General features: G+C 35.1%; 3 protein-coding genes across 3 annotated transcripts in view; 1 reads left to right on the plus strand and 2 right to left on the minus strand.

The window, feature by feature from the left end:
* LOC130450479 (iron-sulfur protein NUBPL) overlaps positions 1-24,491 on the minus strand; it is a 78,536-nt gene that overhangs the window by 24,693 nt on the left and 29,352 nt on the right. The window lies entirely within an intron of this gene.
* LOC130450477 (uncharacterized) overlaps positions 1-24,491 on the plus strand; it is a 76,390-nt gene that overhangs the window by 22,538 nt on the left and 29,361 nt on the right. Inside the window, exons 2-4 of the mRNA XM_056788873.1 lie at positions 5,612-5,701; positions 17,048-17,469; positions 19,797-24,214. Coding sequence (XP_056644851.1) covers positions 17,079-17,469; positions 19,797-24,214 — 4,809 coding nt within the window. The 5' untranslated portion in view covers positions 5,612-5,701; positions 17,048-17,078. The remainder of the gene's footprint in view (positions 1-5,611; positions 5,702-17,047; positions 17,470-19,796; positions 24,215-24,491) is intronic.
* LOC130450395 (uncharacterized) lies at positions 5,925-8,634 on the minus strand. Its single transcript, XM_056788769.1, has 5 exons — positions 8,584-8,634; positions 7,699-7,711; positions 6,639-7,649; positions 6,307-6,537; positions 5,925-6,205 (listed from the first exon to the last, which is right to left on the minus strand). The coding sequence occupies exons 1-5, from the start codon at positions 8,632-8,634 to the stop codon at positions 5,925-5,927; spliced, it is 1,587 nt and encodes a 528-aa protein (XP_056644747.1).

Raw genomic sequence — 24,491 nt, forward strand, 5'->3', positions numbered from 1 at the left:
AAAATAAATTTATCGCCGACGGTGAAACTCCGTTATAAATAAAATCCATTCTGTTCGCTATCAATTATCATTTTTTCATATAATTAATCGTCGCCGGTGTTTTATATCAGAATCCTAAACAGGTATAATAAAATTGGAATATTAACAAGTGAAACACGTCGGAAAAAAACATTAATTATGAGTTTTATTACGACAATTCCGACCCCGAATCCGTCTACACCTCAAGTCAATGCCTAAATCGGTCCAGAGGTCGAAATTCACTAGCAACACGCCACGCCACGCCGCTCCGCGTGCGACGAATCCGAATTCTCGTACGTAACGGACGCGCGTCGAGATTTATTTCGAGTTTTGGGGTTAATACGTGAAAAACGCGGTGTTTTTAACGGTTTTTTCGATTTTACGGACCCAAAATCTTCTTTTTCTCTTGCCGTGTTTATCCAAAAAAAAAAAACTAGTTCTTTCCAAACTACTGAAAATTCGTCTGTTCGAAATTGTAGAATAAAATAAGATTGTTATAGATGTACAACGTGATTTGTGGCGTGGCGTGTTTTCAAACAACTACCGCCATCTCTAGGTCGAATCGGATACTTCCGGAACCATATTTGTATAAATATCGTGCCTTGTAGGTCTGTAGTCACACACAACGCCCTCTAGCATCAACGTTGCTAATTAAATTGTTCGGAATTTGTATATTTTGTATTGTCGGACAAAAGTTCTTTCAAACAATATGAAGTTTATAAAAATCGGTTAAACAGAACCGGACTTACACCGATTTTTTTATAACGAAAGTTCCCACTCTCCCCCAACTCTTATTTGAAAAGATACGTCGAAACTTTCGGTATAAAAAATGTGCCAAATTCGTTAAAAAATTCGATTATTTAATATAAAGTGCAACTCGATTGGATAAATTCTCGAAAATTATATAATAATGAAATTTCTTTAATTACCAAGATATATCCAATACATTTGGCAACAATGTTGTACGTATGTTATTTGTACGATTTTTTTTAGTCGTAAATTCTTTATTTTTCTTTTTAATATTGTTTCGTAAGTAGATTGCAAAAGTTACTGGGTTACGCATGAAAAAATTTAAACAATAAAAAAAAAAGTTACGTAAACTTAAATTGTTCATATTAACCTACGTATGCGAGGTTGCCGAACCTCACAACCACCCAAACCAACTAATCCAACCAGATATTTGGGTAAAAAGGCATTTCCAAATCAAAACTAGAAGAAAAAAAAACAGTTTAGACTAAACTTGGTTTAAAATTAGGTCCCCCGACCGGCGTAAACGTTGACGTCGACGTCTGAACAATTCAAAAGCATCCTAACTCACTTTTTTCCATCGAATTTCGACATTTTGTGCTGTCGTTTACGCTACAACGGTTCGAAATGGCGTCTACGGTGTCCAGACGCCGATGTCAACGTCTGAAACAGATCACGACATTTCCAAAGTAAGAATCGTGACGCGGCGTACGACTTGACGCCGTACGCGGCGTACGGCGTGACGCTGTACGCGACCGACGGCGTCTATAAGCTTCAAACAACGCTAATAATTCAAAGCAGACACTTACTCAGTCGCTAGTTCAGCTTTTTTCCCAAAATGCAGTACCAAAAATCATTAAAACGTCAATTTAAATTGAATTTGTTTTATTGAATAATAAAATTCAAGGTTGTACGGTACTTTCCGGATATACCCCGTATATTCTAACCCTGTTGGTTAACCCCAATATGAATCAGTGACCGGAAATGTTTTTTTTAACAATTTATTCTAGTCATTTGTTGTAAACTGATGTTATATGGGACACCCTGTAATTTTTAATATGATAAAAGTTATATTTTAATAAAATAAATCTAATTTTTATTTCTATATAAAGAAAATATTTTCATACTTTTCGAAAATACCTCGTATATAATTAGATTTCACACAATCACACCTCGTACAATACACAAACCTGTCAAAATGTAAAAAACGATAACTTTATTAAGGTGTTGTTGTTTTTTCGAATATTGCCTGAGTCCTGTCCTGTTTTATCATATTATTAGGACGCTCTTAAACGCGAAATTAATTTAAATTCGTATGAACTGGGCGGTTGCCAGGAAGTAAAAACCCGGATTGATGTACCCGTAATTTCGACTTGATTGTATTAAGTCGGTTTTTGTTCAACATAATATTCAAATCGATTGCTTTCCAACAACCTTGACATTGTATATCAATCGAGTACAGTGTGAAACAGGTTTGGAGATGTTTGGATTTCGTGAAAACGAAAATATTTTATTTCTAATTACGTACGATATTTATTTACGATTTGGTTTGTTCGTCGAATAAAAATTTTGTTAACAAAGCTGAGATCAATAAAATATGATGTTTAATGAAAAATTCAAGGTCGTATATACACGTTTGTTTATTATTTATTTCATATCGCTTGTTAATCAAGTTCAAGGTCGCTCATTTCTATTTGTAAAAATTGTCGTAATATTTTTATACGATTACGTTTAGTTCAATAAAATGTGCATTAGATTGTGAGTTAATTTAATAACGACGTTTGATGTCATAAATTCCCGTCAATATCCGTGCTAGAATTACCAGGATAACATAAGGCAGAATCTTTAAAATGTATTTCGATCACTTTCAAATATCAAATTGGCTCAGAACTTTGCACACTTTTATAGAACGAATGGATGTACCTTCAATATTATATAATAATAATATTTAATATTAAATAATATCGATAATGTTAATAATAAAAATATGTCGGTTGGTGAATCATCGAAATGAAGTCTGTGACCATGAAAACGAACCGAGTACAAACCGACGACGACGGATTTAACCTAGAAATTATGATCTCGGTGCGGTCGACGAAATGAAAATAATTAACGATAAATAAATACCATATTCACGTACCCACGGTTTTTAAAAACAATTAAAGAAATATACGAGGGTTTTCTTATAAATTTCCGACTGAACAAACAAACAAAACAAGTCGATACACTTTTTCAAGTCGAAGTTTTTACATATTTCACCCTCGTAAATCACAATTTCCGTTTTTTTCCCTAAAAATTCAAGGTTAGGAGACAGGAGAACAGATCTGGTGAATACGATAGTTAGTCAACCATTTTGAAATGACAATATATAATACCGCCCTCGTATAAATCGAAATAATTCAGATTTTAAAGCGAATATTCCGAAATATCGATACGTAAACAATGTCAGATAACAAAATTATAATTACGAGAAGTTTTTCCGTATTATATTTAATCGTTGATGCAATTATTTGATGCTTGACCTTGAAACGAAACCAGCTTCTATGTACACATTTTCGGTACATAAATTAACTTAAATCGATTGATATTCAATTGGAAATGGAAGTAATAATTGTGTCGACGATTATAAACGTACGGAATCATTGAAAATCACGAATAGAAAGTAAATCGGAGAAAGTTTCAAATTGGTTTACGCTGAAAAAAAGTTGAGTGCAGATTCCTGCAGATAATAATAAACTTGGTGTAAATTAAAAAGTTTTATTCGATTCACTACATTTTAAAGCGACCCTAGCAACTACCGACTCAAATATATTTCAAGGATAAGGTTCGGAAAAAATTATTTTTGCTGAAATTTCGTTCGGTCTAAAACAACTTTCAAATTTTAACTGAATATCTCGTAAAATATTGATTTTAGAAAAAAAAGTTTCGAATAAAAAATGAAGATCATAACAAGATCTATGAAAAAGGTTATATACATTTTTCACGTAAAATTATTATTTTCGTAGTTACGGCCCAAAATATCTCGACAGAAGTCGAATTTACTAACCTAACTTTTCCTAATCTCCTAATCACCAGAGTGAGAGTTCTGGAATCACAGAAATACTTCCCGTCACTGTGTTGTATCGTTTTGACATAAATAGCAAAGACAATGTTCACAAAAAAATTAAAAAGCAAAACGAACGGATCAACTGGATTCCAAGGTCAAATTAAAGTTTTCGCTTTCTTGCAATAGTTTAAACATTAACTATTGAATCTATCTATCTACGAGGTAGTTTCGAAACGTTTGCCTTTGACTTCAGATGAAACTTGGGGCACGTTCTGTTGACGTATGACATCGATTTTTTGACAGAAGGTTGTCAAAATTGATTTGTGTACAAAAGTAATTTTTACGACACCCCTCGTATATATCTGTTTTTTACTATAAAAGTTGTCCTTAACCTAATTCTTTTCGCCTTATTAGTATAATCCTTTATTCCACACATAAACGTGACCGTTGTATCAAAAATAACCATTTCGAATTGCTCAATCAAATTAAATACTTTCAATTATATGTAAATGATTAAATTATTTCTAAAAATCATATTTACAATCATTTACTTTGGGTAATGATGACTTCATGACGTAGCTTGACCTAATTTTTGCACAACACGGTATTTAAAGAAAATACGTAAGTTCAAGGTCCCAATATCCATTGTATACCAATTGTCGATTTGGCAACATAGCACATTTGAATTCAAAATAATATCAAATTAAATTGTAGGTTAGTTTCGTTAATATGTCATAATTAATTCAAACGAAAACAAAAGAGTATTTTAAAAAACAATAAAATCGGATCTAATAATTATAAATTCTCGAAATAACTTGCGAGGTTTTGCGTCCTTCATTACAATAAAATTCCTCGTACTAAATCCGTCTGATGAGATCGTTCAACTGACCCAGTTCCTTTCATAAGACGGACGACGTCTGACTCAAGACTTCTTGTTCCGTGATTCTGTTGTAGACTCGTTTCTGTGCTTTGGAAACTGTCAATATAATTCCAACCACAGCTTAATATAATTTTTTTTTAATATACTAAATAATCACAATCTCGATTTTTACTCGTAACGATCTTTAAGTAGGTGGTTTGTACAGGTACGGACTTGAATTGTTTCACACAGAAATTTATTACTGCTAATAATACGAGGTTGGTCCGAGAAGTATACGAGGTTAGTCCGAGAAGTATCTGGCCGGTATTTTTTATATCACATTCTGTCACATACAGGGTGTCGAAATTTGTAGTTAAATAGTGAATATTGAAGTTTTTCACGATAATAATGAATATATAGTTATAAATATCGTGTAATCGATAAATTTGAAATTACTTCTCGTAAATTTATATAGTCGCTCACAAAATAACCTTAATTGAGTCTCGCCGCGTCCTTTTTCTTTATTGAGAACCCTCGGAAATCGATTCTCGATCCGTAAGTCGGCGGCATCGAGTTAACCTTCAATAACTTGAACGAAATTACCTGGCTACCTCTAGTTTTTGATCCGTTTCAATACGCGACATGTCTCACGAAACGTTTCATAAAAAAAATTCAATAATTTTGTAAAAAATTCGCCACGAAATTTATAGAATTAATGTATATATACGATTAAAAAAAATTATAAACGGAAATGACGAAGTTTCAGCTCTGGAGATCGAGGAGGTCAATGCTGGGGCCTTCCTCGTCCAGTCCAACTGTTAAGTTAACCCCTACAATACCAAATAAATTTTGTTGCACGAATGTAGAAACACTCTGTATAATAGATTTGAATATTTTTTCTTGATAAATCCTATTTTTACTATTTTTTTTATTTGTTTAAGGATGTCGACGACGTTATTATCATCAATGCTGGCCGTGAGCTGGCTACGTGTCACAGCAGGATAAAACCGCATAAAATTCTTCGAAAAAAGGTAAGTTTCACTAAACCTCCCTGTTTTCTAAACATATCTTCCCCTACGTTCTCTCTTTTACCCCAAATCTCCCCTACGTTCTCTATATTACCCCAAATCTCCCCTACGTTCTCTATATTACCCCAAATCTCCCCTACGTTCTCTATATTACCCCAAATCTCCCCTACGTTCTCTCTATTACACCAAATCTCCCCTACGTTCTCTCTATTACACCAAATCTCCTCTACGTTCTCTCTATATTGTTCCAAATCTCCCCTACGTTCTCTATATTACCCCAAATCTCCCCTACGTTCTCTATATTACCCCAAATCTCCCCTACGTTCTCTATATTACCCCAAATCTCCCCTACGTTCTCTCTATTACACCAAATCTCCCCTACGTTCTCTATATTACCCCAAATCTCCCCTACGTTCTCTCTATTACACCAAATCTCCTCTACGTTCTCTATATTACCCCAAATCTCCCCTACGTTCTCTCTATTGTCCCAAATCTCCCCTACGTTCTCTATATTACCCCAAATCTTCCCTACGTTCTCTCTATTACCCCAAATCTCCCCTACGTTCTCTCTATATTGTCCCAAATCTCCCCTACGTTATCTCTATTACCCCAAATCTCCCTTACGTTCTCTCTATTACCCCAAATCTCCCCTACGTTCTCTCTATTACCCCAAATCTCCCCTACGTTCTCTCTTTTACCCCAAATCTCCCCTACGTTCTCTATATTACCCCAAATCTCCCCTACGTTCTCTCTATTACACCAAATCTCCTCTACGTTCTCTATATTACCCCAAATCTCCCCTACGTTCTCTCTATTGTCCCAAATCTCCCCTACGTTCTCTATATTACCCCAAATCTTCCCTACGTTCTCTCTATTACCCCAAATCTCCCCTACGTTCTCTCTATATTGTCCCAAATCTCCCCTACGTTATCTCTATTACCCCAAATCTCCCTTACGTTCTCTCTATTACCCCAAATCTCCCCTACGTTCTCTCTTTTACCCCAAATCTCCCCTACGTTCTCTATATTACCCCAAATCTCCCCTACGTTCTCTCTATTACCCCAAATCTCCTCTACGTTCTCTATATTACCCCAAATCTCCCCTACGTTCTCTCTATTACCCCAAATCTCCTCTACGTTCTCTATATTACCCCAAATCTCCCCTACGTTCTCTCTATTGTCCCAAATCTCCCCTACGTTCTCTCTATTACCCCAAATCTCCCCTACGTTCTCTATATTACCCCAAATCTCCCCTACGTTCTCTATATTACCCCAAATCTCCCCTACGTTCTCTATATTACCCCAAATCTCCCCTACGTTCTCTCTATTACCCCAAATCTCCTCTACGTTCTCTATATTACCCCAAATCTCCCCTACGTTCTCTCTATTACCCCAAATCTCCTCTACGTTCTCTATATTACCCCAAATCTCCCCTACGTTCTCTATATTACCCCAAATCTCCCCTACGTTCTCTATATTACCCCAAATCTCCCCTACGTTCTCTCTATTACCCCAAATCTCCCCTACGTTCTCTATATTACCCCAAATCTCCCCTACGTTCTCTCTATTACCCCAAATCTCCCCTACGTTCTCTCTATTGTCCCAAATCTCCCCTACGTTCTCTATATTACCCCAAATCTCCCCTACGTTCTCTCTATTACCCCAAATCTCCTCTACGTTCTCTATATTACCCCAAATCTCCCCTACGTTCTCTCTATTACCCCAAATCTCCTCTACGTTCTCTATATTACCCCAAATCTCCCCTACGTTCTCTATATTACCCCAAATCTCCCCTACGTTCTCTATATTACCCCAAATCTCCCCTACGTTCTCTCTATTACCCCAAATCTCCCCTACGTTCTCTATATTACCCCAAATCTCCCCTACGTTCTCTCTATTACCCCAAATCTCCCCTACGTTCTCTCTATTGTCCCAAATCTCCCCTACGTTCTCTATATTGTCCCAAATCTCCCCTACGTTCTCTAAATTACCCCTACTCACCCTTTATCCCTCCCTACATTTTGTTGTGAACATAATTTCGTTAGTATTTGTAAATCTGGCAACAGCGCGCCCTTATAGAATGTATGAATTGAAGTTTGAAACGATTGGAAGTAGTTTTGGAAATATTGGCGTATAATAAATTTTTCTTATGCTATAAAAGAGTTTTTATCGACGTTATTTGTTTTAGAACGAGCACTATTGGCACATATTTCCAACGTTTCCAAACTGTAAATCACATTCTAACCTCCACTGAATTATCGCTTTTCTAACCATAAACTCGTAACTTCAAGACAACTTTAAATCTATTCGAAATTTCACAATATCTTTATATGGAATTCCCTTATCGTTCCGTTGAAATAAATAGGGTCTACCTGATAAAAAACTAAACATTATCTGTATACTAAATTTTAAACGTTATCACGAATTTACGGTAAAAATTCCAACACTAATCAGCGATGATTCGCAACGTCCACAATACGTAGAGCGTAGCTGTAATCATCAAGATACAATTCACATCCGATGGTTGTTAATCTCCACCGAATATAAACGCAACTATACCTCATATATATATATCGTGTGTTGCCTCTACCGGGGACAGCTATAATAGTCCAGTCGAATTAGAATGAGTGCAAGAGAAAATATATCGATGCCAGTCCAGTCGAATTAGACTCGGTTCGATAGAAAATTAATATATGGTTGCCACATGTTACGTGAAATCGGAATTGGTAACGTGAAAAAGACAGAAAAAAATCTTGTTTAGCTTTTCTCGGCAATTTAAATGATTCTTTTTTTTTTATTTAGACTAGTCATCATAATAATTTTTAAATAAAATTCCTCAATTATCAATTAATTGTATTTTTTTAACAAATATCTAACAAAACTTACCGAATAACCCCTAGATTTGTAATATTTTTTCATACCTACAACTTTTTCCATACATTAAAGTTCCGATCCGAGTAATTATTTCTTCGCAAAATAAAAAAAAATATATATGTTTACCCTTTAAACAAATCCGCCAAAAAACATGTGGCATCCACATATTAATTTTTTTCGAAAATAATCTATCAACCCAATTTGACTGGACTATAGTTTTATCATATCTCTTTCTCTCTCTCTCTCTCTCTCTCTCTCTCTCTGCTGTACGGAATTAACTCGATGCGTAGTCTACAATGTTGCCAGTTATATTTGTAATTATATAAAGCATAGAAAATGGAATTGATTTCGCTGTATATATTTACGAATTTAAATTATAAATTGACATTCTGCAAAGTGAAAATGCGATTCCTATTTATAATTCCCCAACTTTTAAATGTATAATCCTATGATGTCTCTTTATTCAAAAAAAAGTTCTCGATAAATACTTTGAACGAGTTACCGTGGCAACGTCTCATCAAATCGTTTTGCGACTACGTCAGTTGTCAGTATTGAAATTTCAGTTTGAAATTCGTTGATTAAATGTTCATAGGTGAACTGTTATTTTCAGTACTTTAATCTGATAGTATTAATTCAATCGAAGTTGTCGATTTGGGACTAAATTACGAATGACGGGACTGTGCAATATTCCAAGCAACTCTGTTTCATTTGAAGGTCGAACAAGGTCGATAGTACCATTTTATTTATTCAAAATTTTAATTCAAATTTAACAACGACGTTTTATAAGGTGTTTATAGTCAACAAATTAACAAAAAGTGTGTCATTGTGTAGTAAATTTGTTTTGACTATCTCATGACTAACCTATTTCGTCGACCTTATATTTTTTTCTATTTATTTTCGAATAAACACAATTTCGAGCCACGTACACAAAAGACGACTGCGAAATAATTTAACGTAATAAATTTTCCTTCTACAAAGAACTATTTTTTGTTTGCAATCGACAAACCAATTACGGATCTGACAACGAACGGCAAAGAAATTTACGTCACACAAATTACGTTCTTCCTTTTCATCTCGCGTCTCTCTCTATTGCCACATATTTCGATGGAACGACTTTACGGTTACATCGTTGCCAAATCTCGTAAACGCCGCTATTAATACGGATAAAAGAAAACATCGTTATATTTATAAAACAATTATTTTATCTAAACGTTTATTAATTAATGTAAATATTTTCGTGTAGAAAATAAGTAAGTACCCAACTGTTTTCCGAGTATCTCGCCATGGGGAATTTTAATATATCTGTAAACAAACGATAAACAGAAGAAATTAAAATTGAATTCAAAAGTATATTGATTTCAATAGAAAATGTATTAAAAAACCATAAATCCACATCTAATAATAAATATTTGTTTTTATTCGTTTATCTAAAAACTTACGTAGCACCCTCGTATAATAACATCACATTTATTAAAATTATTCGATAATAACTTTTGGTAAATACCTTGTATATATTATAAAGAAAAGTTAGGTTAGGTTTCACGTTTCGATCTCCGTCGTTATACCTTTACGTAAATTTAAATTTTCACCAAACGGTTTTTCGTTTTTCGCAAATCATAATTCCCTTCGCGTCATTCGTAAACAGTTAGATATAAATACATTATTCGTACGACATGTGGGTGTTGAAATTGAAACAACCTAATTATAATATATAAAAAAAAAAGTCATCACGTAACACGGTAATTTATGTGAATAAATATTCACGTCACGCACGACACTGGCACTGTGTGTCGGTTATTTATATTTTTCGTAATCCCCGCCGTTGGTTCCATTGCATCTGGAATGTAAAGATCAAGTTCGAGTCGTAGAGAGTGCGGATGAAGGCGATCGCGAAAATCTAGGTCGTTACATTACGTTCCGATTGACACATGGATTATTCGTATAATTAACATATATTATAGATCTCGAATTATTTACTAGATAATAAATTGTTATCACTATGTTTGTTTATATAGTAATTTTAATACGATTTTATTAATTTCACTTGTATGTAACTGACTTTTTAACGGTTGTTTAGATGCAATTGATTTAAAAAAAAGAAGAAAATGGACGTCACTTGTCGCTTGTCAATAAATGGAGGGAAGTATCGGATGTTGTTGTTATTAGAAGTTTTTGTTGAAATAAAGAGATAAAAACAGTTAACAGTTCTTGTAAATAAATAATAAAGTGCGTAAAAACTGGGAATTTCACAGAATATTAGAAACATTGATGGAAGCCCGTCCAAAGCGTCTTAACGGATAGACAAATAAGTATTCTTTGTATTAAAATCGTTATTATACCTTAAAAACACAATTACACTTACCCAAAGTGACGATATAGTCTGCAATTACCACTTTTGTACCGATTTGTTTAATCGGAGATACTTTTCTGAGACTTTACATTAATATTTATAACCTTTTACTCTCAATAGAACACGTCATAATCAGGAGCGGCTTCAGTACTAATTCAAAAGACTGAATGTAGTGTTTGGTAATTCATGTTATTTTGTGAGACAAAAAATTCATGATAAGGATGATAAAATGACAACAGGGTAAGTTTTTTAGGGGTAGAAGAAAAATAATTTTTCTTTCTGGAGAAACTAATACAGAAATTTTTACTTACTTAATTGAAATTGAATATATACAGATCCCAAAATGTCGCTTAGTAATCCGAAACGCAATTACAAATATACGAGGGTTGTTTGAAAATGTCTTGGTTCTTTTTTATATTGAAAACTTTCCACAGAACTCTTGTATGTTATCAATAATACACACTTATCGAATATATATTGACCCCTCCCCCCCGCTCGATGTTACGTGATTTAGTTTCACAATATTTTACGAATTTTAACTTACCCCCCTCCCTCTTGACAAAACTGCGTGGTTTGTAGACGTTCCCGAAGTTTTGTACGTAAAAAAGTTCAACTCGAAAGTAGACTAAAACTTTCCGGAGTTGAATAACAATCTAAATACCCAACGGATCCAATTTAACTCGCTTTTCTCCGATTGTGTCAAATATAAATATCAAACTTTCAAGGAAATGCTACTTTTTATTTTGTTTCCACAAAGTTGGTTAATCATACAGTTAAGTAATTCAAAGTGTCCCTTATTTAGTATTTAAGGCAGCTTGTACACTAAAACTGGGCTCTTAATAGTTTGATATTCGTGGAGTTTCAGTAGTCAGATTATTTAAACCAAATTGAATTTTTTTTTTACTTAAATAAACGGAAAATTTTATTTTAAAGTAAAATTTTTTTTGCCTCCCACCACTGTTTTTTCTGTGTCCTCATTTTTAGTGTTTTCTAAAACTTTTTTACCAAAAAAATTTTTTACTGTATTTTATGTTCTATGAAATGGATGAAAAGCGAGTACGGTCCTGGCGACGGAATACGTTCGTTCATTTTCGTATTGATTTCGGTAAAAGTCGATCCCGCATGGTTGCGGGAGTTTTGGAAAAGTCACACGCACTATTTGTAACATCAAATTTGAAAACTGTATACTTATTATATCTTATGAATATCATAAAATATATCGTCTTGTATTATTCACGTTATTTAATATAAAAATTAACTTATAAAAGAAGATTCGAATCGATAGCATTCGACGTCAACTTAACCTCAATTTCTATAAGTATAAAAAGTGATTTTAAAAATTTGTAACAATTGAATTTACACCAACAAAAATGACACGATAGAATTTTTATTGCCGTATTTCCCGCATTAACATTTTCGAAAAGAATGAATAGATAAAAATGTCAACACGATTATATATAGTTAGTATTGGTATTTACATTGTTGCCAGATTTTTTATTTTTCTTAATATATCATCATAAGAAAATTTTTAACGATATAATTCTTTTATTATTATTGGTACGCCTATGTCCTTTTATTTTATGTATTATGGTAGTCGAGGCCTTGGCATCCAGACAAACTAATAAATAAAAGCGAAATATAGAAGATACAATCTTTAATGAAAAAAAAAAAAAGTAAATTGGAAGTTGTTGAATTCATTTCTGATTTGTTTTCTTTCTAATTGTGCTGCTATAAACGATAAAAATCTGGTTTTACTTCACGTAGTTATCATTTAATAATCATTTGATTCATTCGTATTAAAACAAAATAAAAAGTTTTCTTATACATATTATCGAAATACCTCGTATCTATATGTAATATATATATTGTTTTTTTCCAATTTTCCTACCAAACGATCTTCGAAACTCAATTTCAAACTCATTATTTGTTCCCTACGATGAGGAAGCCACTTCTGAAACACGTAACTAACTCATCCAGCAAGAAAAGAAAGAAGACTAATTCCAGACCGCCATTTCAAACTAAATACAAATTACTGGAAACTAGAAACTAATTATCTCGTAAATAAACGTATTTAATATGTGGTTAATTACAATAACAATCGTTGGCATTTCATCAATTTATATAATTCAAAACAAACTATAAAATTTCTTTGTTGTTTTGATGCCATTAATATAAAAACGAACCAAACTTTTTTCATCTGTCATTCGATTATCATGAAGTTAACTATTTCCGTAATACGAATATTCTACTTCAAGTACCGCTATTGTTTAATAGATGGCGTTACCCGTTATAAAATGTGTCTAATACGGCAATCGTTTAATAGATGACGCTATGAATTAATTACGTATATTTCACAGTTACACTGCTCGTCAAAAAATGTTTAAATACTGATATTTTTTTCTAATATTAAATAATGAATAAATGTGAAGTTTTCGTTCAAAATAAGATATTTCGATTGTTTTTCAGGATTGAATTTACGTGTAATTTATAGTTATACTTAACAGAGATACACTGCCCGCCAAAAAAGTGTTGAAATATATTTATATCGCTATAAAACGAATAGAAGTGAAATTTTCTTTCAAAATAAGATATTTTGATTGTTATTCACGATTGAATTTACGAGTAATTTATAGTTAGACATAACAGAGATACACTGCCCGTGAAAAAAAGTGTTGAAATATATTTATATCGTTATAAAACGAATAAAAGTGAAATTTTCGTTCAAAATAAGATATTTTGATTGTTATTCACGATTGAATTTACGTGTAATTTATAGTTATACTTAACATAGATACACTGCCCGCCAAAAAAGTGTTGAAATATATTTATATCGTTGTAAAACGAATAAAAGTGAAATTTTCGTTCAAAATAAGATATTTTGATTGTTATTCACGATTGAATTTACGTGTAATTTATAGTTATACTTAACAGAGATACACTGCCCGTCAAAAAAGTGTTGAAATATATTTATATCGCTATAAAACGAATAGAAGTGAAATTTTCTTCCAAAATAAGATATTTTGATTGTTATTCACGATTGAATTTACGTGTAATTTATACTTATACTTAATAGAGATACACTGCCCGTCAAAAAAGTGTTGAAATATATTTATATCGTTATAAAACGAATAGAAGTGAAATTTTCTTTCAAAATAAGATATTTTGATTGTTATTCACGATTGAATTTACGTGTAATTTATACTTATACTTAATAGAGATACACTGCCCGTCAAAAAAGTGTTGAAATATATTTACATCGCTATAAAACGAATAAAAGTGAAATTTTTGTTCAAAATAAGATATTTTGATTGTTATTCACGATTGAATTTACGTGTAATTTATAGTTATACTTAATAGAGATACACTGCCCGTCAAAAAAGTGTTGAAATATATTTATATCGCTATAAAACGAATAGAAGTGAAATTTTCTTTCAAAATAAGATATTTTGATTGTTATTCACGATTGAATTTACGTGTAATTTATAGTTATACTTAATAGAAATACACTGCCCGTCAAAAAAGTGTTGAAATATATTTATATAGCTATAAAACGAAAGGAAGTGAAATTTTCTTTCAAAATAAGATATTTTGATTGTTATTCACGATTGAATTTACGTGTAATTTATAGTTATACTTAATAGAGATACACTGCCCGTCAAAAAAGTGTTGAAATATATTTATATAGCTATAAAACGAATAAAAGTGAAATTTTCTTTCAAAATAAGATATTTTGATTGTTATTCACGATTGAATTTACGTGTAATTTATAGTTATACTTAATAGAGATACACTGCCCGTCAAAAAAGTGTTGAAATATATTTATATAGCTATAAAACGAATAAAAGTGAAATTTTCTTTCAAAATAAGATATTTTGATTGTTATTCACGATTGAATTTACGTGTAATTTATACTTATACTTAATAGAGATACACTGCCCGTCAAAAAAGTGTTGAAATATATTTATATCGTTATAAAACGAATAAAAGTGAAATTTTTGTTCAAAATAAGATATTTTGATTGTTATTCACGATTGAATTTACGTGTAATTTATACTTATACTTAATAGAGATACACTGCCCGTCAAAAAAGTGTTGAAATATATTTATATCGTTATAAAACGAATAAAAGTGAAATTTTTGTTCAAAATAAGATATTTTGATTGTTATTCACGATTGAATTTACGTGTAATTTATACTTATACTTAATAGAGATACACTGCCCGTCAAAAAAGTGTTGAAATATATTTATATAGCTATAAAACGAATAAAAGTGAAATTTTCTTTCAAAATAAGATATTTTGATTGTTATTCACGATTGAATTTACGTGTAATTTATACTTATACTTAATAGAGATACACTGCCCGTCAAAAAAGTGTTGAAATATATTTATATCGTTATAAAACGAATAAAAGTGAAATTTTTGTTCAAAATAAGATATTTTGATTGTTATTCACGATTGAATTTACGTGTAATTTATACTTATACTTAATAGAGATACACTGCCCGTCAAAAAAGTGTTGAAATATATTTATATCGTTATAAAACGAATAAAAGTGAAATTTTTGTTCAAAATAAGATATTTTGATTGTTATTCACGATTGAATTTACGTGTAATTTATACTTATACTTAATAGAGATACACTGCCCGTCAAAAAAGTGTTGAAATATATTTATATCGCTATAAAACGAATAAAAGTGAAATTTTCTTTCAAAATAAGATATTTTGATTGTTATTCACGATTGAATTTACGTGTAATTTATACTTATACTTAACAGAGATACACTGCCCGTCAAAAAAGTGTTGAAATATATTTATATCGTTGTAAAACGAATAAAAGTGAAATTTTCGTTCAAAATAAGATATTTTGATTGTTATTCACGATTGAATTTACGTGTAATTTATACTTATACTTAATAGAGATACACTGCCCGTCAAAAAAGTGTTGAAATATATTTATATCGCTATAAAACGAATAAAAGTGAAATTTTCTTTCAAAATAAGATATTTTGATTGTTATTCACGATTGAATTTACGTGTAATTTATACTTATACTTAATAGAGATACACTGCCCGTCTAAAAAGTGTTGAAATATATTTATATCGTTATAAAACGAATAAAAGTGAAATTTTTGTTCAAAATAAGATATTTTGATTGTTATTCACGATTGAATTTACGTGTAATTTATACTTATACTTAATAGAGATACACTGCCCGTCAAAAAAGTGTTGAAATATATTTATATCGTTATAAAACGAATAAAAGTGAAATTTTTGTTCAAAATAAGATATTTTGATTGTTATTCACGATTGAATTTACGTGTAATTTATACTTATACTTAATAGAGATACACTGCCCGTCAAAAAAGTGTTGAAATATATTTATATCGCTATAAAACGAATAAAAGTGAAATTTTCTTTCAAAATAAGATATTTTGATTGTTATTCACGATTGAATTTACGTGTAATTTATACTTATACTTAACAGAGATACACTGCCCGTCAAAAAAGTGTTGAAATATATTTATATCGTTGTAAAACGAATAAAAGTGAAATTTTCGTTCAAAATAAGATATTTTGATTGTTATTCACGATTGAATTTACGTGTAATTTATACTTATACTTAATAGAGATACACTGCCCGTCAAAAAAGTGTTGAAATATATTTATATCGCTATAAAACGAATAAAAGTGAAATTTTCTTTCAAAATAAGATATTTTGATTGTTATTCACGATTGAATTTACGTGTAATTTATACTTATACTTAATAGAGATACACTGCCCGTCTAAAAAGTGTTGAAATATATTTATATCGTTATAAAACGAATAAAAGTGAAATTTTTGTTCAAAATAAGATATTTTGATTGTTATTCACGATTGAATTTACGTGTAATTTATACTTATACTTAATAGAGATACACTGCCCGTCAAAAAAGTGTTGAAATATATTTATATCGTTATAAAACGAATAAAAGTGAAATTTTTGTTCAAAATAAGATATTTTGATTGTTATTCACGATTGAATTTACGTGTAATTTATACTTATACTTAATAGAGATACACTGCCCGCCATAAATCGTAATTTTAATTTTTTGTAAATGAACTAATGCTGTTGTTTCGTTTCAGATAAGACAATAGCAGGCTAGACCTGCAGGTCATGGATGTTACGTTTACCAACGTATTGGAGGGGGCGCGACAGTACTTCCAGGGGCTGCCGACTGGCTCGAATTCGGCGGTAAGCCCCGCTTATTCATCGGAATCGCATCTAAGGCACGAATACGAACGAAGTATTCCGACGTCTTCGAACGCTTATTGGTCGTCGCATGCCAGCGACGCCGTTCAACCTGCCAGAGATCATAATGCGTTACAACGAGAACACGCGCCCGTCCAAAGGGAACAATCGGTACTCAGAGAACACGCTTCGGTGCTTAAAGATCATTCGGTTATACACAGGCCGTCGTCTCACGGTTCGGATTCCTCTTCGCATCTATCTCAGTACGGTCAAACCGTTCCCGTATCTCACGAACAGAACCGGCAGTATTATGCAGGTACGGTGTTTTCGATACACTTAAAATCGATCAAAAAACACGTTTTCCATCATTTTTATGTACGAGAGTTGTTCGAAAAGTTCGAAAAGTCCTACTAGTACGCCCCTGATATGAAAAAACAGTCAAAACAATCGAAAAAGTTCAACAAATGGTGTCCGATTAAGCCTATTGGCGTATCCAAAGAACGCATACGCCATATAATGCTTGAAAATTATGCTATCGGCGCTTTAGATGCCACGTTCCCTCATTTTAAACCAAAAGCGCGTTATAATGAACATAATGACGCGGTTGAAGCAAAATGAGTCGAATTTTTTCGGTCTATTCATAACCTGGTTCTACTAGTACGCTCCTGAAATGAAAAAATAGTCAAAACAATCGAAAAAGTTCAATAAATGATGTCCGATGAAACCTATTGGCGTATCAAAAGAACGCATCCGCCATATAATGCTTGAAAATTATGCTATCGGCGCTTTAGATGCCACGTTCCCTCATTTTTGACCAAAAGCGCGTTCTAATGAACATAATGACGCGATTCAAGCAAAATGAGTCGAATTTTTTCGGTCTATTCATAACCTGGTTCTACCAGGACGCTTCCGAAATGAAAAAATAGTCAAAACAATCGAAAAAGTTCAACAAATGGTGTCCGATTAAGCCTATTGGCGTATCCAAAGAACGCATACGCCATATAATGCTTGAAAATTATGCTATCGGCGCTTTAGATGGAACGTTCCCTCATTTTTGACCAAAAGCGCGTTATAATGAACATAATGACGCGGTTGAAGCAAAATGAGTCGAATTTTTTCGGTCTATTCATAACCTGGTTCTACTAGTACGCTCCTGAAATGAAAAAATAGTCAAAACAATCGAAAAAGTTCAATAAATGATGTCCGATGAAACCTATTGGCGTATCAAAAGAACGCATCCGCCATATAATGCTTGAAAATTATGCTATCGGCGCTTTAGATGCCACGTTCCCTCATTTTTGACCAAAAGCGCGTTCTAATGAACATAATGACGCGATTCAAGCAAAATGAGTCGAATTTTTTCGGTCTATTCATAACCTGGTTCTACTAGAACGCTCCTGATATGAAAAAATAGTCAAAACAATCGAAAAAGTTCAACAAATGGTGTCCGATTAAGCCTATTGGCGTATCAAAAGAACGCATCCGTCATATAATGCTTGAAAATTATGCTATCGGCGCTTTAGATGCCACGTTCCCTCATTTTTGACCAAAAGCGCGTTCTAATGAACATAATGACGCGGTTGAAGCAAAATGAGTCGAATTTTTTCGGTCTATTCATAACCTGGTTCTAGTAGAACGCTTCCGAAACGAAAAAATAGTCATAACAATCGAAAAAGTTCAACAAATGGTGTCTGATGAAACCTATTGGCGTATCAAAAGAACGCATCCGCCATATAATGCTTGAAAATTATGCTATCTGCGCTTTAGATGCCACGTTCCCTCATTTATACCAAAAGCGCGTTATAATGAACATAATGACGCGGTTGACGCAAAATGAGTCGAATTTTTTCGGTTTATTCATAACCTGGTTCTACTAGAACGCTCCTGATATGAAAAAATAGTCAAAACAATCGAAAAAGTTCAACAAATGGTGTCCGATTAAGCCTATTGGCGTATCAAAAGAACGCATCCGTCATATAATGCTTGAAAATTATGCTATCGGCGCTTTAGATGCCACGTTCACTCATTTTAAACCAAAAGCGCGTTCTAATGAACATAATGACGCGGTTGAAGCAAAATGAGTCGAATTTTTTCGGTCTATTCATAACCTGGTTCTACTAGAACGCTTCCGAAACGAAAAAATAGTCATAACAATCGAAAAAGTTCAACAAATGGTGTCCGATTAAGCCTATTGGCGTATCAAAAGAACGCATCCGCCATATAATGCTTGAAAATTATGCTATCTGCGCTTTAGATGCCACGGTCACTCATTTAACACTAAAAACTCGTTCGATCGAACGTAACGTAGCGGTTAAAGTCGAAAAACAGTGAAAAAGAACTGCTTTCAAAGAGATAAAGATGCCAGATGAGGATTTTCTGGCGACAACGTTTATCAAACACCTTTAAAAGGGTAAAACAGTAATAGGGGAGTATTACGCATCATTGCTCGATAAGATAACGCCGAAGTGAATGTAATCGAAGACAACGGCAGTGATTTTTCATTAGAACAATAACCAGCGAAGTTTTTCCGTTTCCCAACCTTAAAGTTCCGTTCGCAGGAGGAGCGTACGTAAACATTTGAAACAACTCTCGTAAATTCCCATCAATTTTTTTGGTATTCTAACTCGTTTTTACTTGTTACAGCCTCCTATCAAGAACACTACCAACAACACATACACCAACAACAACAACAACAACCCATCAAACAACAACCGCACCAACAACACCAATCCCAACTGCAACAACAATCACCCGTTCATTATCAACAACAAAGACAGCCCTTCGAATTTTCCAGACCTCAAAACACGAATTATACTCAATACCAATCTCACTTGCCCAACGCCGGCTCACCGTACCAACAATCGCCGTCGCCTTATCACCAAATACCGTCGCCGCAACAACCCAGAGCCCCGTCGCGCGAACAAATGGTACCCAGAGTACCTTCCAGAGAACAAACGATACCTCGAGTCCCTTCGCACGAACAATCGGCTCCCAGAACGTCTCAATACTCCCAATCATCCGATACGTACAATTACACTCAATCCGTGTCGTATTATCAACAAACCAAAAACGAAACCACCAATAACGTACCATACAAACACCCCGTTGAGCATCATTACCCTTCCGCTACGTCCCAACAACAAAAAATGTACTACAAACACGTTTACGGACCCCAACAGACCCACCAATCCGTATTCGCGGCGTCGAGGCAGCAAGAAGAACAGCTCAGAACAATCAGAACCACTCATAATTTACCTCCCATAGCCGCGATATCCCATTACCATTCCAATCGGGTCAGAGAACCGGTAAGACCGACTCCGGCCGCCGCAGATAACAAAACCAGAACTTACGGCTCGAATTCCTATCAATCCAACAGCCACAATATACAACAGACTTCGACACCGTCGAATTATCAACAATACCAACCGATAACCGCGACAACAACTACGCAATCTTACAACCAAGTTGTAACGACGACGACGTGCAACTATTACGCCAACGCCAACGCCAACGCCAATCAAAATCAGTCGTCTTCCAATCGACAATTTACCGCGATCCCATCGAGAAATGTAACAAACGAACCGCCGATTCCCTCTAATATAATCGACAATACAAACCGAGTGGTCGCCGTCAAAAGGGAATCCCCGTTGGATTTGTCCGTCAAAACGATCCGAACGCCCGCCGATTCCACGTTAATCGACGCCGAAAACGAACGAACCAGATACAGACCTAACCAAACTTTAACGGCCCACAATTATCCGCAACTAGACGTGAATTCGTTTCAAAGGAACCTCACGCAAAGATCGACTCAATTAACGGCAGCTACCGCTCCCAAAGTCGAATTCAGACCGAACTTCAACGTACCGACTTTACCGAAACGATCTACCGACAATAAAGTTTCGTATAAATATTCGATTCCGACGTCCGATAATATAAAATCGAAACCGAGGACGGTTCCGCCTACGCCGCGATTCGTTTCCAACGAACAAATGAAGAAACGGAGCGGCGAAATCGCGCTACCGCCGACGGTACCAAACAAATTGCAAAAATTAACGACGACTGACGCTTGGAGGCAATCGATCGATTTGCAAATCGAGGAACGATTATCGTCCTATAAACGACAACAAGCGAAATTATCGTCGCCCACGAAGATACCGCTCGTTAACGGCTACGACAAACCGAATTACGAACACACCGCGTTTCATACGCAAACGTACGTACCGTCCGCCGGAACGCATCAATATCCCGGCTACAATCCGAAAACCACCGCTAATAATAATAATAATAATAATAATAATTCGTTGACGAATTCGAAAAATACCGTCGGGGTGGATAAGAGAGTTTTGAGTTTGTTGAGAAACAGTTTGGAGGTTAAGGGACAGAAAAAATTGGAACAATTGAAATCGAACGAAAATTTTTCAATCAGATCCGATATACAACACCCCTCGACCGACGTTACCGCCCCTCTACAACCTAAACCGGTATTCGTTAATAGAAACAACGTATCGCCTTTCACCCCCACCAGTTTTCCCGATAATAACAACATAACCGCCTCCTACAAATTCCATATACCGAAAGCGGTGGATTCCATCAATTTCGATACGAACAAAACGAATCGATTATCCGATAAAGAAGATACTGTGATAAATAACAACGCAAATACCGATTGCGACGGTTTAGCGGCTTTCCTAGCGGCCAGAATACGCACCAAAGGCGAATTAAAACAAGGCGGTAACAACAACAAAAGTCAATTACACGACGTCATCGAAAAACAACTTAAATCGAATATAAAACAATACGATATACCGCAAATTACCGATAAACCGCCCGTCAAACATTACGATATACCGCAACTTACCGATAAACCGCCTAAATCGTCCGTAAAACATTACGATGTACCGCAATTTACCGATAAACCGCCTAAATCGTCCGTAAAACATTACGATGTACCGCAACTTACCGATAAACCGCCTAAATCGCCCGTAAAACATTACGATGTACCGCAAGTTACCGCGTTTTGCGGTAGCGGTTCGACGCCGCCGAAATCGGCGCAAAAAGACCGTCCGCAAATATGTTCGACGGCTCCGAGAAAAAGATTGTTCAGTCGAAACGAAGAAGATTCGAATATAATACCGATCAGGGAAGCGGGATTGCGAAGTTCATCGGAAACATCGGTGTTCGATTTCCCGGATTCCGATTCGGAAAACGACGTTAACAAAGAAAGTTTGGAGGCGATGAGGAAATGTAGAAAATCCGTTAAGACCGTTTTAACTATCGGCGATTTAAAACAAGAAACTACTCATCGACGTCCTGTTCTTCTTCTTCCACCCGCTCCTCCGACGCCGAGCGACGATACGTTTTCGCAAGTTTGCGACAATTTTTTGGAACAATTGAAAAGCGGCATCGGTAAAAGAAAGTGCAAAAAAAAGAAGATAATCGAACGGTTGAACGATAACGCCGAGAACGGAGACGAAGTTACCGTGAAAATCGAAAAAATCGACGACGAAATCAAAGTTTCGACGTGCGAAATCGATTTAAACAAAGTTAAAGAAGAAACCGACGCGAAACAAGAAGAAGATTTGTTTGTGATTAAAAGGAAAAGCGTTAGACGCAGGATATTATCGTCGAGCGATAGTAGCGACGACGAAAACGATAAATCGGCGGTTAAAGTTGTAAACGACGAAGTCAAATCGACCGAGGAGGAAATTAAAGGTTGCGGCGAAAAAATTAGCGAATTAACATCGGCGATTCGTCCTTCTAAGAAACCTTCGTTCGGCGACGGATCGGCGTTTTATCCCGGATGGGAGGAGGGCGTTTACAAATACAAAAAATCGTTGCGCATGCCCCCGACTCTAATACAAGTCACCAGACCTCCGGTCTTCCACAGATTGTCCACTTCTCTGCCCGATTTGGACCCCTGTCCCCAATCGCCCACCGCGTCCATTCCCAACGACGACAAAGACGCGAAAATCAAAGAGAAACGAATCAAATCCGAGCCGGACAGCGACGCCGAATCGAATTATTCGGATTTCAACGTTTTTTCCAAAAAAATAAACTACGATTCGGAGGGCAGTTGCTCGATCAAAAGTTTACCGAACACCCCCGCCGGCAAAGAAACTTCGATACTGGACAGATTATTGGAGAAATGCGGCGGCAGAAAAAGGAAAAAATACAAAAGGAAAGACGATCACAGCCCGAAGACGGTGCCCAAATCCGAAAATCCCGTCGAATTACTCCCGACGCCCAGTTTGGAAATAAAACAGGAAGACGACAAAAAAACGAAGAAGTTATCGAATTCCCCCGTAATCAAGGCCGAATCTCCGCTACTGGGTTTCAGAAAATCGACGATGAGCAATTTCAAAGACGCCTTTCTAAAAAGATCCAACAACATTTTGAACAATCAATTCACCACCGTAGTTTTGAATTCGAGAACCCGAAGGGAGACTCGAGTGCAAAAACAAAGGGCGACGATCAAAGAAGTGTTCGGCGAAGACCGACCCGCCTCCGCGCCGCCGGTCACCTGTCTCAACGACATCCAAATAAAGGAAGAGAACGCCAGCTGTTTGGGCAACCTCGTGGTCAGATTGGAGAAGAAGGACGATCTGATCAGGGAAGCGACCGATTTGAAAAGAGACACAAAACGCGAAACGACCGAATCGAACAAAGATGGAGCCGGCGATCCGATCGAACCGAAACCGTCGATCAAAATCGAAACGGAGGATTCGATGTTGGACGAGGACACGAGAAGTTTGGACGACGTCACCGTTAAATCGGAAACCGCTTCGGTGGACGGCGACGACGGAAGCGCGTCGGGCCGGAAACGCGGCAAGTTCGGTAAAATACGTCGGAAATTCAGTTCCGGTTTCGATTATATTAGAAAGAAGAAGAAAGTTAAGAAAGACGCGGCGGAGAACGAATCCGCCGAAAAGAGAAAGAAGAAATCGGCGGTGTCGAAAACTTTGGAATCGGTCGACGATATACAGAGGGAAATCAAAACTTGGGTGCTGAATAAGGGGATAGGGGAGACGCATCTGCATAGGGCCGCTAGGTTAGGATATACGGTGAGTTGAAAAATAATTTCGTATTTATTCGTTACTTAACACTTTTATCTAATTCTCCAAGCACTAATTTATTTAAATGCGCCATTTGTTTTACTTTTGTACTAGCGCCTATTTATACCCGAAGGATTTTTCTCGATAATTCGGATTGCGAAATGCGAACAAACAAGCGAAAAAGCAAATTGGTTGTGTAAAAACGGAACGTACGGTAAACAGGTTGTAAAAAACGTTTTATATCAGTCGGGGCCGGATTTATGGGGCTAAAATAATGACGGGGCCC

Source organism: Diorhabda sublineata, chromosome 11 (assembly GCF_026230105.1).
Source record: "Diorhabda sublineata isolate icDioSubl1.1 chromosome 11, icDioSubl1.1, whole genome shotgun sequence".
Taxonomy (NCBI): Eukaryota; Metazoa; Arthropoda; class Insecta; order Coleoptera; family Chrysomelidae; genus Diorhabda; species Diorhabda sublineata.

Coding starts and splice junctions, on each gene's coding strand:
- LOC130450395 (XM_056788769.1), bottom strand. CDS start 8,634: ATGGAAAAAGTTGTAGGTATGAAAAAATATTACAAATCTAGGGGTTAT. Junction 6,538..6,638: donor GAACGTAAGGGAGATTTGGG/GTAATAGAGATA, acceptor GGGGTAATATAG/AGAACGTAGGGGAGATTTGG. Junction 6,206..6,306: donor GAACGTAAGGGAGATTTGGG/GTAATAGAGATA, acceptor GGGGTAATATAG/AGAACGTAGGGGAGATTTGG.